We start from the raw sequence: 12,851 nt of genomic DNA, 5'->3' as shown, positions 1-12,851 counted from the left end.
ACAGTTTGGACACACTATTACAGGTTGAGAGTTGTTATTAGGGCTGGTAAATGAACTGAAGAGTTTGCAACTAGGCTCGGTTTGGCTTGGCTTGTCATGAACTCATTCATAATCAGCTCATACAGCTAGCAAGCCGAGCCACGAGCAGCTCATTTAGATTAGACGAGTCGAATCTCGGGTGAGCTCGTATAAAAAAAAAAAATATTTTTATGTGTAATATAGATGGATGCAAAAAATACATACAGAGAGAAAGGTGCATGAAAAATATACATGTAAAGTATAAACTATTAAGTTTGATATATAAAATATATGTACAAAAAACATATATTTCATGAATAATTAAAAGGGTTCTTTTTTACACGAGCCATCTAGTGTTTGGCTCGCTCACATCATGAGCATGAATACAAGATAAGTCATGGACTCAGTCCACTGGTAAATGAGCCAAGCCCGAACATGCATTGTTCAGTTTGTTTACCAGCCCTAGTTGTTATGTTGATTATAGATATGAGCCAGCGTCTGCTGTGTAAAACTTTCATGAGTACCTCCTGCCAGCCTGGGATATGAAACTCTTGACCTCCTTCAACTTGGAAGCCTTAAACCAACCTACCTAGCCAGGTGCACAGGGCCCTTGTGAGCTTGCTAATTACTAAACCATTCCTAGATTATTGGCATTTAGCTTTTCAATAATTTTTTACAAATTTTTGAGGAGGTAACTGTTACATATTTTACATTTATTTGATCTTTTAGATCGGATGGCTGTGTAGCTTTTGGAAATTATTAGTATTTATGAATTTCATCATTTTGTCCTTTCCTTTTAGTTAGGCCAAGGTAAAATCCTCTATCACCTACTGCATATTGGCAGGCTTCTAGTTGGTAAAAAACCCTTGAAGTTCCCTCCAGTTCACTGGCCAATACACTCAGCTATGACCTTGCAACAAGGGACACCATGTCCCCCTGCGGGTCTTGAACAGTGGTCGTCCTGTGTTAGGTGACAAATAGTGGCCCCTATCCAGGAAGGAAGAGCCATTGTGGGCATTATTTTGTTTTTCTTGAGTGTACGTAGCAACATGATGCAATGATCAATTAATGTGCCTTAAGCCAAGTACTATAAGGCTTACTCATCCCTTCAATAAATGCATTTGTGGTGCATAAGAATGCCACGCCAAATTCATGTTTTTGCCAAACATGAGATCTAAGATCCTCTGTTTTGAGATTCAAAATTAACTGATCTGAGATCCCAAATCACCAGGAGTCTAAGATCCGAGGCAATCAAACACATTTAGGTCCTGTTTAGAATCTAGAAGTCGGAGGTAGCCAGAGGTGGCCGGAGTGGAAAGTGGGAAATACACAGTGCAATAGTCATTTGGGATGGATGCAGTTGTAGAAAATGATGGAACTGGGATGGTATTTAACACCTCCGGTTCCACATTTCATTTTTCACCTAGATGAAGTGGCAGTTGCCAAATACTAGACCTGTTCCCACACCGGTTCCCAATGCTCTTCCAATATTAATTTCAGCTTTTCAACTGCATTCCAAACAACTGCACAAGTGAAAGTGGTAAATCCTCAGTTGAACCGTTCCACTTACCCAAACAACCATGTGAATTTGCTAAAACTATAAATTTTGGGATCCTGTAACTGTATCCTTAGCTACCACCGACTGAAAGGTTCCAAACAGGGCCTTAGCTTCCAAACAGGGCCTTAGCTTCCATGAATTTGATTTGAGGGGAACTGAATCAAAGTTAATGGGGTCAATCATAACATAGTTTTACTCCCCAATCCCCCCACTACAGTAGGCCCACAGGGAACCATAATAACCATGGCCAACTTCCTAAGATCTACTCAATCTAAGTAAAGTTTAATAGGAAATGGGGCTGGGCCAGGTCAGCCAACCAACTATGAGCCTAGCACCATTAACTACATGGAAAAGGAGAGCACGAGGGGCCCTCACTAGGCTCAGTTGGCAACATGATGGTCCTCTTAGCTTGCCAATGAACTACATATGACTACAAATTTGAATCAGGGGCAAAAAGTTGGCATCTTGACGATCATCTTAGCTTATGTAATGAACTAATATAATATTCTTATAAATTTGAATCGGGGATTCAGGGGCCACGGTAAATAAAAAGGGTTTTAAGACAAAATGACAAGATAGGACTAAGCGTGGTTGTAGGATGTTGGGCATGCCCATGTGGGCAGATTGAGAAAATTTTTCCACATGGTAGCGGCCGGTCTGGAGTGATTCACGGCCGGTCTGGAGATTTGTTTTTTCATCTCTCTCTCTCTCTCTCTCTAAATGCACCTCTCTTCTTTCTGCCCACTCTCTTTCTCTCTCTACCATTTTTCACCTGTCTAAAAACTCTCTCTCTCTTGAAATGCACCCCTCCTGCCTTCCGTCTCTACCCACTCTGTTTCCCTTTCTATCATTCTTCACATCTGCCTCTCTCTAAAAACAGTACATTCTCTCTCAAAACACCCACTTTCTCTCTTCCCTCCCTCTCCGCTCTCTTTCTCTCTCAAAATTATTTTCACAGCTGTCAGCTCTCTAAAAACAGCACTTTCTCTCTCTACCCTTCTGGGTGTACCCTACTTTCTCTCTAGAATCTCTCCCCACCCCACAAAACCCCCACTTTCTGTCTCCACCATTCTCACATCTTCCCTGCCTCTTTCTCCCCAACCCCAACATTCTCTCTCAATCCAGAGAGAGGAGGGCCAGCTCCACCCCAACACTAATAAACCCAAAAGGGAAAAAAACTCTTTGAGGGAGAGAAGAAAGAGGACAATGGCAATGGCTCCGCCCCTCCTCCTCCTTCTCTTCCTCTCTCTGTCCTGCATCTCTGCAAACGGCAGGCTCACAACCAACTACTACCAGAGGAGCTGCCCCCGGGCGGAGGAGATAGTCCGGAACGTGGTGATTCAGAAGCAGATTACAAACCCCACCACCGCGGCCGGCACCCTCCGCCTCTTCTTCCATGATTGCTTCGTTGAGGGCTGCGACGCCTCCGTCCTCATCACCTCCACTCCCTTCAACAAGGCCGAGCGCGACGCAGACATCAACCTCTCCCTCCCCGGTGACGGCTTCGACGCCATCGTCCGGGCGAAGAGTGAGCTTGAGCTCACCTGCCCCGGCGTCGTCTCCTGCTCCGATATCCTCACCATCGCCACCAGAGACCTCATCACCCTGGTAATCGGACGGAATCCATAGTTTCATATCAATAGCAGGATGGGATCATGAACAAAAAACCATTCATTTTTCTTCCAGTATAAGCGTATCTCTAGCATCCCCTTCATTTTTGGAATAGTTAGATGCATTTGAATTGATTTTTTCGGTGCCCACATTTTACTTTGTGGAAATGGAGATTTCAATTACTTCTTTAGCATGCCATTCATTTTTGGAAGAGTTAGATGCATTTAAATTTTCTCTCAAAAAAGAAGCTGCATTTAAATTGTTTTTGTTCAGTGCTCACATTTTACTTTGTGGATACGAAGATTTCAAATATTTATTTAGCATCTCAATTCATTTTTGGAAGAGTAGGATGCATTGAAATTGATTTTGTCCAGTGCCCACATTATATTTTGTGGATATGGAGATTTCAATTTTTTCTTTAGCATGTCATTCATTTTTCGAAGAGTTAGATGCATTTGAATTGATTTTGTTCAATGCCGACATTTCACTGTGGAAATGGAGATTTTGGATGCTGTTAGGATTTTTCTCTCATTACTATGGCAAGATATGGGCGATCATACATAGATTGTAGACGTCCATTTGTTTGCAAAAGAATAAATTCCTTGTTTTATTTAGCATGCCATTCAATTTTGGTAGAGTTAGATTTATTCAAATTGATTCGTTCAATGCCCACATTTTACTTTGTGGAAATGGAGATTTTGCAAGCTGATGAGAGTTCTCTCATTACCATGGTAAGATATGGAAGATGATATATTGATTGTAGACATCCATTTCTTTTCCAAAGAGGAAGTTCTTTGTTTGAAAATGATGCTACCAGCCCATTATTTTACATTTTGTTATGTTGATGATTAGATGTTGAAAATTTGCAAAATTTTCTTGTTGGCATGAGCTCAACCTTTTTGTAAAAACAAAAAACCTGATTTAGTATGTTAAATATTTCATTACATAAGGTTGCAAAGAGGGTGCACTTTTTTGTTGAAAGAACAGGAGGAACCCACATTTTGCCTTTTTCCTATATCAATGTTTGATATTTATAAAAATGATTGTTTTTTCTTCTTGTATTGTACTTTATATGGCTACATTGTAATTTAATTCACATATTGTGATTTTTGATATATAGGTAGCTTTTTAGCTTGTAAATTTGAGAAATTGCTTTCTGATGTGAGTTTTTGCAGTTTATGAATGCAATGGATTTGAATTGTTGTATACAATATATATATATTTTATATTTCATTGCAAAGAGAGCACTCTTTGTCAAATAAAAATGCAAGGAACCCTCATTTTGCATCTCATCTGTCTTTTAAATTTCTGACAATCAAAAGCTCTCCTTGTCAGTGTAAGTTCAGACCTTTCTTACCATTAGATTTGATAAAGAGTGCCCTTTGACTAGGAAAGATCTCTCTCTCTCTCTCTCTCTCTCTCTCTATATATATATATATATATATATATATATATATATATATATATATATCAAATTGTCAAATGGGAAAAAGGCTGTTGATCTATGATTACAAAGTTGTGACATATTGATTGCATTCTTCAGATGAGAATTTTCTTTGCTTGCTGAAAAGAATGTGATCAACCAACAGTTTATATTTTGGCACTCGTGTGGCAGGTTGGAGGGCCTTACTACAAGGTAGTACTGGGCAGGAAGGATGGCCTTATTTCACAAGCTAGTCGGGTACCTGGCAGTCTGCCTATGCCAACAATGCCGGTCACAGAGCTGGCCTCTCTCTTTTCATCAAAGGGATTTTCCATTGGAGAAATGGTAGCACTTGCTGGTGCCCACACCATTGGTTTCTCTCATTGCAAGGAATTTGCCAAGAGGCTGTACAACTTTAGCCATACCTCAACTCTTGATCCTTCCATGAACCCACGTTACGCTCAAGGCTTGCAAAAGGCTTGTGCAAATTACATTAAGGATCCTACCATGTCCGCATTCAACGATATAATGACCCCTGGAAAATTTGACAACATGTTCTACCAAAACCTTCCCAAGGGCCTTGGTTTACTGGCTTCTGATCAGGCATTCTACTTGGACCCTCGAACCAGAAGGCTCGTTGAGTTATTTGCTTCAAACCAAACTGCATTCTTTAATTCCTTCGTTGCAGCCATCCAGAAACTGAGCATTGTTGGAGTGAAGGTAGGCAGGCAAGGTGAAATTCGAAGAAGATGCGACCAATTTAATTAAATGAATTCGCAGTAGCATTCCATGAGCACAAGAGTTGCAGATGCCAGTATGTCAAGTTATAAAATTTCAAATGAAGATATCTTAGTTGGTATGTCTCTTTTGTACGGATTGGTCTCTTCTCTCCTTCTCTTCATCTGATTTAGTGATGTTCTAATGGTGGTTGTGTGCCATGGAATGATATGGGCACTGTTACTGTTACCTGTAATTCTTTTCTTAGTTATTTTGCTAGTTACGTTGATGAGTGTTGTATTTTCGGGCCAGTATCTAGTGTTATGAACACTATGATGTAGATCAGCTCAAATATGTAAAACACGCCTCCTTTTTCCCCTTGGAATAAACTGTGGCAATTCACTTGTCCCTGGATCAAATTCAATTACATGTGGTTGATGGTAATTTTGTTGAATGCGCATCAAATAATCCAGTGTCGATATCTCTCTCCCTTTCTCTCTTAGTGTTATGATCTTATGTTTTTTTATGATATTATTAACTTATGTTGATCAGCTCAAGTATGTGAATACACACTTCCCTTTTTTCCCCTCGGAATGAACTATGGCAATTCACATGTTCCTGGTCCGAAGGACCAAATCTAAACACATGCAGTTAATGGTAGTTTTGTTGAATGCTGTATCAAATAATTCAATGGCATCTGAGAGAGAGAGAGAGAGAGAGAGAGAGAGAGAGAGAGAGAGAGAGAGAGCCAATTAACGGATGTGGTTCTGTTAAAAGTGTCGGTGCGGTGTCTGCAGTTATACACGCTTGTGTAAAGTCGTATTTCTTGCCTGGTTGGAGAGTGAACCCCCTTCACGCGCCCTCACACGTTGTTGGCTGTTTTTGTCTTTTGCCGTGTGGTCCTTTTTGTCCCGTTGTAGTTTGCTTTTGTCATGTACAATTTTTATATGCGGAACAATGACGGTAGTATCCTTGTCAAATGGTTTATTCTCACAAAAACCTATAAAATAGGCCAATTTTTTTCAAAAGAAATCAAATTTATTGATTCTTTGTCTTATATAAGATCATTTTATCCTTAATAAACTATTTGTGTCGCACAAATATGTTGCCAACCTTCAAACAGGGTTAAAATCATTGAAAAAAATTCATAACATATTTGTGCGAACCTCTCAATATAATTAAAATTATTCAAAAAATTCACAACATATTTCTACAATCCACCTCATGTTTGCATAAACATGTTATCAACTTCCGAATGTGGTTAAAATCATATAAGAGATTCTCATAATATTTGTGTGAACCTTCTGATATTGGCATAATTATCATGTGAACCTCTAAATATGGTGAAAATTATTGAGAATATTCTCGTGATAATTATGCGGATTGGAATAAAGAGTGAAATATAATTCACAATTAGTGTTCTCTTGAGGGGTAAAGAGAGTTTCAAAAAAAAAAAATCACAAGTATTTATACAAGTCTAAAATCATGTGATCATCAACTTTCAGCGGTTCAAAAGATATGTTGTGCGAATGTTGAAAGGTCTCGTAAATATCATTTGAATTTTCTTAGTTTGATTTTAATCATATTTAAAAATTCATAACATATTTGTGTGAATGTTGGTAGGTCTAAGTAGATATTATGCAAATCTCTTAAATAATTGTAACCACATTTTGAGGTTTGCAACATATTTGTACGAACGTGAGAAGGTTTGCACAAATATGTTATGCATCTCTTGAGTGACTTTAACCATATTTGAAGTTTTACAATATATTTGTGCGAGTGTTAGGAGGTCCTTGCAAATATGTTGTAAATGTCATCTGAATTTAATCATACTCAGAGGTTCACAACATATTTATGTGTAAAACCCCCTTCGGCAAAGTCGTCAGAGGGGATAAGCGTTAAAAAAAAAATAGAAACAGTTTCTCAGTTGGGGAAAAACTATTTCGAGGGTTCGAGAAGGGGTGAGGATAAACCTCACCCCCGAAATCCGTGGGAGGGGGGTGAGGTTTATCCTTAGCCCCTCACCCTACGTGAGGGTTATAAAAACCCTCACGCAGGCCCTCCTTTCGCACCCTGCATTGAGAGAGAGAGAGAGAGAGAGAGAGAGAGAGAGAGAGAGAGGCACTTACCGGATTTCGACGACGACGACGGTGATGGCAACGAGGTAAGCCTCCACCCTCCTCATCTTCTTCTTCGTTCTTCTTTTCTGATCCGAGCACAAAAGGGGGGCCGACAGCCATTGCTGCCGGTGAGTTATAGGAAAAAAAAGATTCAGAGAGGGTGAGAGAGAGAGAAAGAGGAGAAGGGGGCCGACCGATGTCGGTGGCCGACCCCTCATGTCAGAGAAATAGACAGAGAAGGGCCGGCTCCGGCGGTTGGCCCCTTTCTGTAAGAAGAAGGGGGACGAAAAGGGGGTGATGCCCTTTTTCCGTCCCCTGTGAGGGTTTTAACAAGGGGGACCGGGTCGGTCCGGAGTGTCCGGACCGAACCGGTTCGGTCTGGGTGCGACCTAGACCGAGTCCGCCGGTCTGGGTCGCGCCCAGACCGAGCCTTTAAAAAAAAAGGGCCGGTTCAGCCTGGGTGCGACTCAGACCGAACTGGGTCGGTCCGAGTCGCACCCAGACCGAACCGGGTCGGTCCGGGTCGCACTCAGACCGAACCGGGTCGGTCCGGGTCGCACCTAGACCGAACCGGGTCGGTCCGGGTCGCACCCAGACCAAACCGAGTTAAGTTAGAAAAAAAATAGTTTGGGTGAACCGGTTCGGACCAAACTGGTTCGGATAGAATCAGTTTCAGTGAAATCGGTTCAAACTGAATCGGTTCTGAACTAAACCGGTTTGGGTGAACCTGAGTCAGACCGAACCGGTTCGATCTAACTGGATCTGGGTTCTCAGCTTGGATCCAGTTGGATCTGGACCTGTTCTGAATCCAGACTGACTGTTCTGGATATGATTGAATCAATCATGGATCCACTTCAGAACTTGGTCTAGATCAGTCTGTTCTGGATCCAGTCAGACTGTCCTGGATCCAGTTAGAGGGTATGGATCCTGTGCTGAATCCAGTCAAGCTATTCTGAATCCAGTTAGAATATTCTGGATCCAGTCAGACTTTTCTGGATCCAGTCAATTATGTTGGTTCAATGATCTGATCCTACGATAGGGTTTGGATCTAGATCAGAATTGGATTCAGATCGAATCATAAGATAGTCTCGTATGGTACCGAAATCTGAAATGTACCAAGATATCCATTTGGATACTCGAGATCTATTTCAGTAAAAGGGGCATATCTTTGCACTCCGAACTCAGAATCGAGTGAGATTTGATGCGTTGGACTCGTATTGAAAAGGGAAATCCATTGGTTTATGAAATCCAGTCAAATTAGTGATACGAAAATTGAGGTTTATTGAGTAAATTCGAGCGAGGTGTTTTTGTAATTTTGTAAGAGGTTTTGTGAATTAATTCAATTATGTTGGTTCAATGATCTGATCCTACTGTTAGAGCATCTTGAGACTTGGTTTTGGTGAAAGACAACGTCCACACTTGAGGTAAATGATATTATAAGTAATCTTAGATGTCAATAAACATTTTTATGTTGTTACTGTAATGTTGTAATTGATTAGCAAGATTGTTTTTTGTGAGACCACGACATGCATAACTTTCATGCTTGACATTATGAGTAAAATTATATACATGTTTGTGTGATATGCAAGTTAGTTTTGATATGTCATGCATGATGAAAAGAAATTCTATTGTGATTGCATGTCTAGATAATTCATGAATAGCATGCATTGTGATGAGACCATATTTAGATTAGAGTCTCATTTAGTCTATTCATGTTGTATAGATGAATATTTAGAGTTCAGCATGCATGACCCCTTAAATCCCAGAAGTGGCGACCTGTGGCAAGGACTATTTGGTTCGCGGCTTGAGTGCAACCACCATGGAGAGTGGGCCGTCGATGATTTAACGATGTAGAGACACTACATTATTGTGTGCTAAGTGAGAGAGGTGTGAGTCCTAATATCATCATGAGATTAAAAAAAAGATTGTTGTGATCAATCATGACACCACTCGTGAGAGAACGTGTGAACTATGAATTTGAGAATATTGTTCAATGTGTGAACTTAGTTATGACTTAGGATTACACTCATACTGATTTGGGACTCTAGAGGACCATAGATGGTTGATAACCATCATGGTTAGGATGCAGCATGAACCATGCCGAGATTGAGAGCTTGACCTCCCGGCTAGCTACCGGTGGGGTCCCCGTGGTGGTTCACTGCAGTGCCTGGTAGTCCAGGGACCACTAGAAGTGTATGATTCATTGTCTGACCAAAATGTAGAATTGTGTTGTTCTACGGGGTTGCTACACCCATAGATGACTATTACCGGTATAGCCAACCTAGTGATAGTTGTGTGAAAAAGAGTATTTGAGAATGATAATAGGGGTAATTAAAATATACAAACTTGTGTGGTGTGTCAAGAACTAAACTAAGACTAGGGGCTTAGAGCCCACTACAGTTGTAAGTTTAATTGTTATGTGCTTATAATTATTTCTTACTCGGTTGTAGACTCACCCCCATTTTTATTTAATTACAACTGTAGGTTCCAGGCATTAAAACAATCAATTGTGAGCAGTTTTTCCCTTCTTCAGCAGAGCATTGGTATATTTTACTTTCCTTATCATTGAATAAGATGTAATTGATTTTCTTTTGTTATGAATGATGAACATTGTAAGGAAAAAGTTGATTATGGAAATAAAATGGAAAGGTTTTTTTTAGCCACATTTTCTCTGTGTAAACTTTGTACTATTTCCCTCTGGGAAGTAATACCAACCGAACTCGAACTCCTAATGTTCCAGATAGGAGTATTACAAAGTGGTATCAGAGTTAGGTTTACACAGAAAAATGATTCATTATTAATAACAAGATTCAATGACAAGATGTAAGTCTCAGCTCGAATAAGACACATTAGTGATTAGATTACTGTGTGATTAGGAATGACTAACGAACAAAGAAACAACGAAGTCTCACAGGCTCAAGACTCTGCTGAGCCTCCTATGGTAGGGAGAGAGGAATTCTTTGCTGTAATGGCAATGGTTACTGGAGTCATTACATGCATGACTCAAGTGGTTAGAGAGTTGACACCACAACCTCCTCTGATCTACATCATAATCGAAGATCGAGATTCTTACCATCAGAACTACCCCTACACTACCCAAGGGCGACACCCACCACCCTACGGAAGGAGGAATCACCAGTGCAATTGTCATGGAGTAAGGTCTGCACGTGGGCGGATGAGGGGAAATCGGATGGCGACTAGAGGAGGAATCAAGAGAAGAGCATCTCCGAACACAAACTTTGTGCCTCGGAGAGGGTCTCGTATGGCCAGCGCACGGGGACAACATATGTCCCGAGCTAGCTATGCGGCTGCCATGAGTGGGGAAAACCAGAGGGTTCCACCTCCATTCCAAGAGTTTCTGTCTGAAGAAACTCGGAGAACTGCAATTCAGGCAACCGAAGCAGCTCGATAGGCAATGAAAGTCAACCAAAGCGACCCAAAGTTTGAGCAAGAGAGAGCAATTTCGGGAAGTTCGAAAGAGGAAGGTGAGGATGAAGACCCGAGTGATGATCCTGCCTCACCTACATACACTCCTGCCACACCTAACCACACATCTTCCTCACCAACTTAAACTCCTGCTTCGCCTTAGTACGACTTGAATGCTCCTCCTGAGACTCATCAACATCAAACTCAAGGGAGTACAAGGAACATACCCTGTTTCGGATGAATTGAAGAGTGATTATGATTAATTAGTTTGCTTAATAGAGTTGCATTGTTTGAATTGCATTATTCTTTCTTTTTGCTTGCTAATGATGTTTCTCGTGCGTGTATGAGACTTTTTGAATGAAATAAAATAAATAATTTTTATATACTATGTGATATGGGACAAAATCTTATACAAGTACCAACGAATCACATGATAATGAATTTCTCTGCAGTAGCAATGTCCACTCACAGAGAAACATCTTATCTATCAAAGGACACAGTAGCGACAAGGCGGGAAAGGGAGATCCTTGGTGGACTGTCGCGAAGGGCACCCTCATCATCCCCTACTACGAAAGGGGCACAAGTTCAGGAAAGCCACACATCAATGCACACACCAGAAAGATATACTCCACGAGAGGGTAGAGAAGAAAGTATATAGATTCCACCTAGATCGTCAATGAGTCAAAGTATGAGAATACCGCCAGAATACACTACCAACCATATATTGTATAAGCTTCTGTAAAGGACCCGAGCCCAACAAAATCAACCTCAGATAGTGATTTCTGGTATCACCTTATGGGCAAAGAGGTTCAAGAACATGCAACCTCCGCTCTTCGATGACACATCTGAGGTGTCGTGGCAGAGAATTGGTTGATGCAAGTAGAGAAAGCATTGGATGCCATCCAATGTCCAGAGGGTATGGATAGCTGTATCCAATCTGACCAGCGATGCAGAGCACTGGTAGAGGTCCATTAGGGACACCTTAGAGTCAGATACGTATTTGCCTTGGTCCATATTCATGAGAAGATTTTACAGGCAATTCTTTCTAAAATGTCAGAGGGTGGAAAAGAAAGAAGAATTCAGAAAATTAAAGCAGGGTGACATGACAGTCGCTCAATATACCGCTCATTTCAATTCTCTCTCCCATTTTGCCAAGTCCTTAGTGGCAAACAAGAAAGAGAAGTGCAGGAGGTTCGAGAGGGGTTTGAGGCCCAAAATTTTGAGGTTGGTCGGTCCACAACAAATAAAGAAGTACAATCGACTAGTAGACTATGCCTTCAGGTATGAGTTTTGGGAGATGCGGACAACAGAAAAGCCTCAAGCGAAAGAAAAAGCCAAAACGGAAGATAAGACCCAACACAGTGGTGGCAACGTGGTAGAGTCCTCTCGGAGGAAGTTTCATTATAGAGGAAGATTCCAACGGGATAACAAGAGCCAGTTCGGAGGACAAAACCCTGGTCAGAACCAGGGTAAGCAAGTCAAGTATGCAGGCAATCAACAAGCCAAGCGGCAAAGGTTCCAGAAGTCGATCCAGTCGGATAACGCTTGTAAGACTTGTGGTCTTCAGAAGCACAAGGGTAAATGTGATTTGAGGAACGTGAGATGCTTCAACTGCCAACAACTGGGTCATTATGCCAATGATTGCCCACAATTGGATCAGAGAAACAACGCCCCACCGGAGCCGAAACCCGCAGTACCAGGTCACACCTATGCATCAACTCTCCAAGAAGCTCTAGCCAACCCTGATATGGTTGAAGGTACACTTCCTATTTCTGGTATTCTTGCTCAAGTATTATTTGACTCAAGGGCGACACATAGTTTCACTTCTGCAGCTTTTGGAAAGAGGTTGCCAGTGGCACCTTCTCGATTGAGTATTTTTTACTTAATAGAGACACCTATCAGAGCAACCACCATTGTGGATACTGTGTATTCTAACTGTATAGTAAAAATCGAAAATCGCGAGTTGTCGGTAAACTTA

At 41.2% G+C, this 12,851-nt stretch overlaps 1 protein-coding gene across 1 annotated transcript; it reads left to right on the top strand.

Moving 5' to 3' along the window:
- The first annotated feature begins 2,404 nt into the window (after positions 1-2,404).
- LOC149812792 (peroxidase 31-like) lies at positions 2,405-5,746 on the top strand. The gene is made up of 2 exons (XM_089991775.1): positions 2,405-3,184; positions 4,803-5,746. Exons 1-2 carry the CDS (start codon positions 2,783-2,785, stop codon positions 5,376-5,378), a joined length of 978 nt encoding a protein of 325 aa, XP_089847901.1. The 5' UTR covers positions 2,405-2,782; the 3' UTR covers positions 5,379-5,746.
- The last annotated feature ends 7,105 nt before the right edge of the window (positions 5,747-12,851 follow it).

Source organism: Nuphar pumila, chromosome 16 (assembly GCF_984573655.1).
Source record: "Nuphar pumila chromosome 16, dmNupPumi1.hap1.1, whole genome shotgun sequence".
In the NCBI taxonomy this organism is placed as follows: domain Eukaryota; kingdom Viridiplantae; phylum Streptophyta; class Magnoliopsida; order Nymphaeales; family Nymphaeaceae; genus Nuphar; species Nuphar pumila.
The sequence above is the reverse complement of the archived record's forward strand: the minus strand, read 5'-3'. Positions and strand labels throughout refer to the sequence as shown.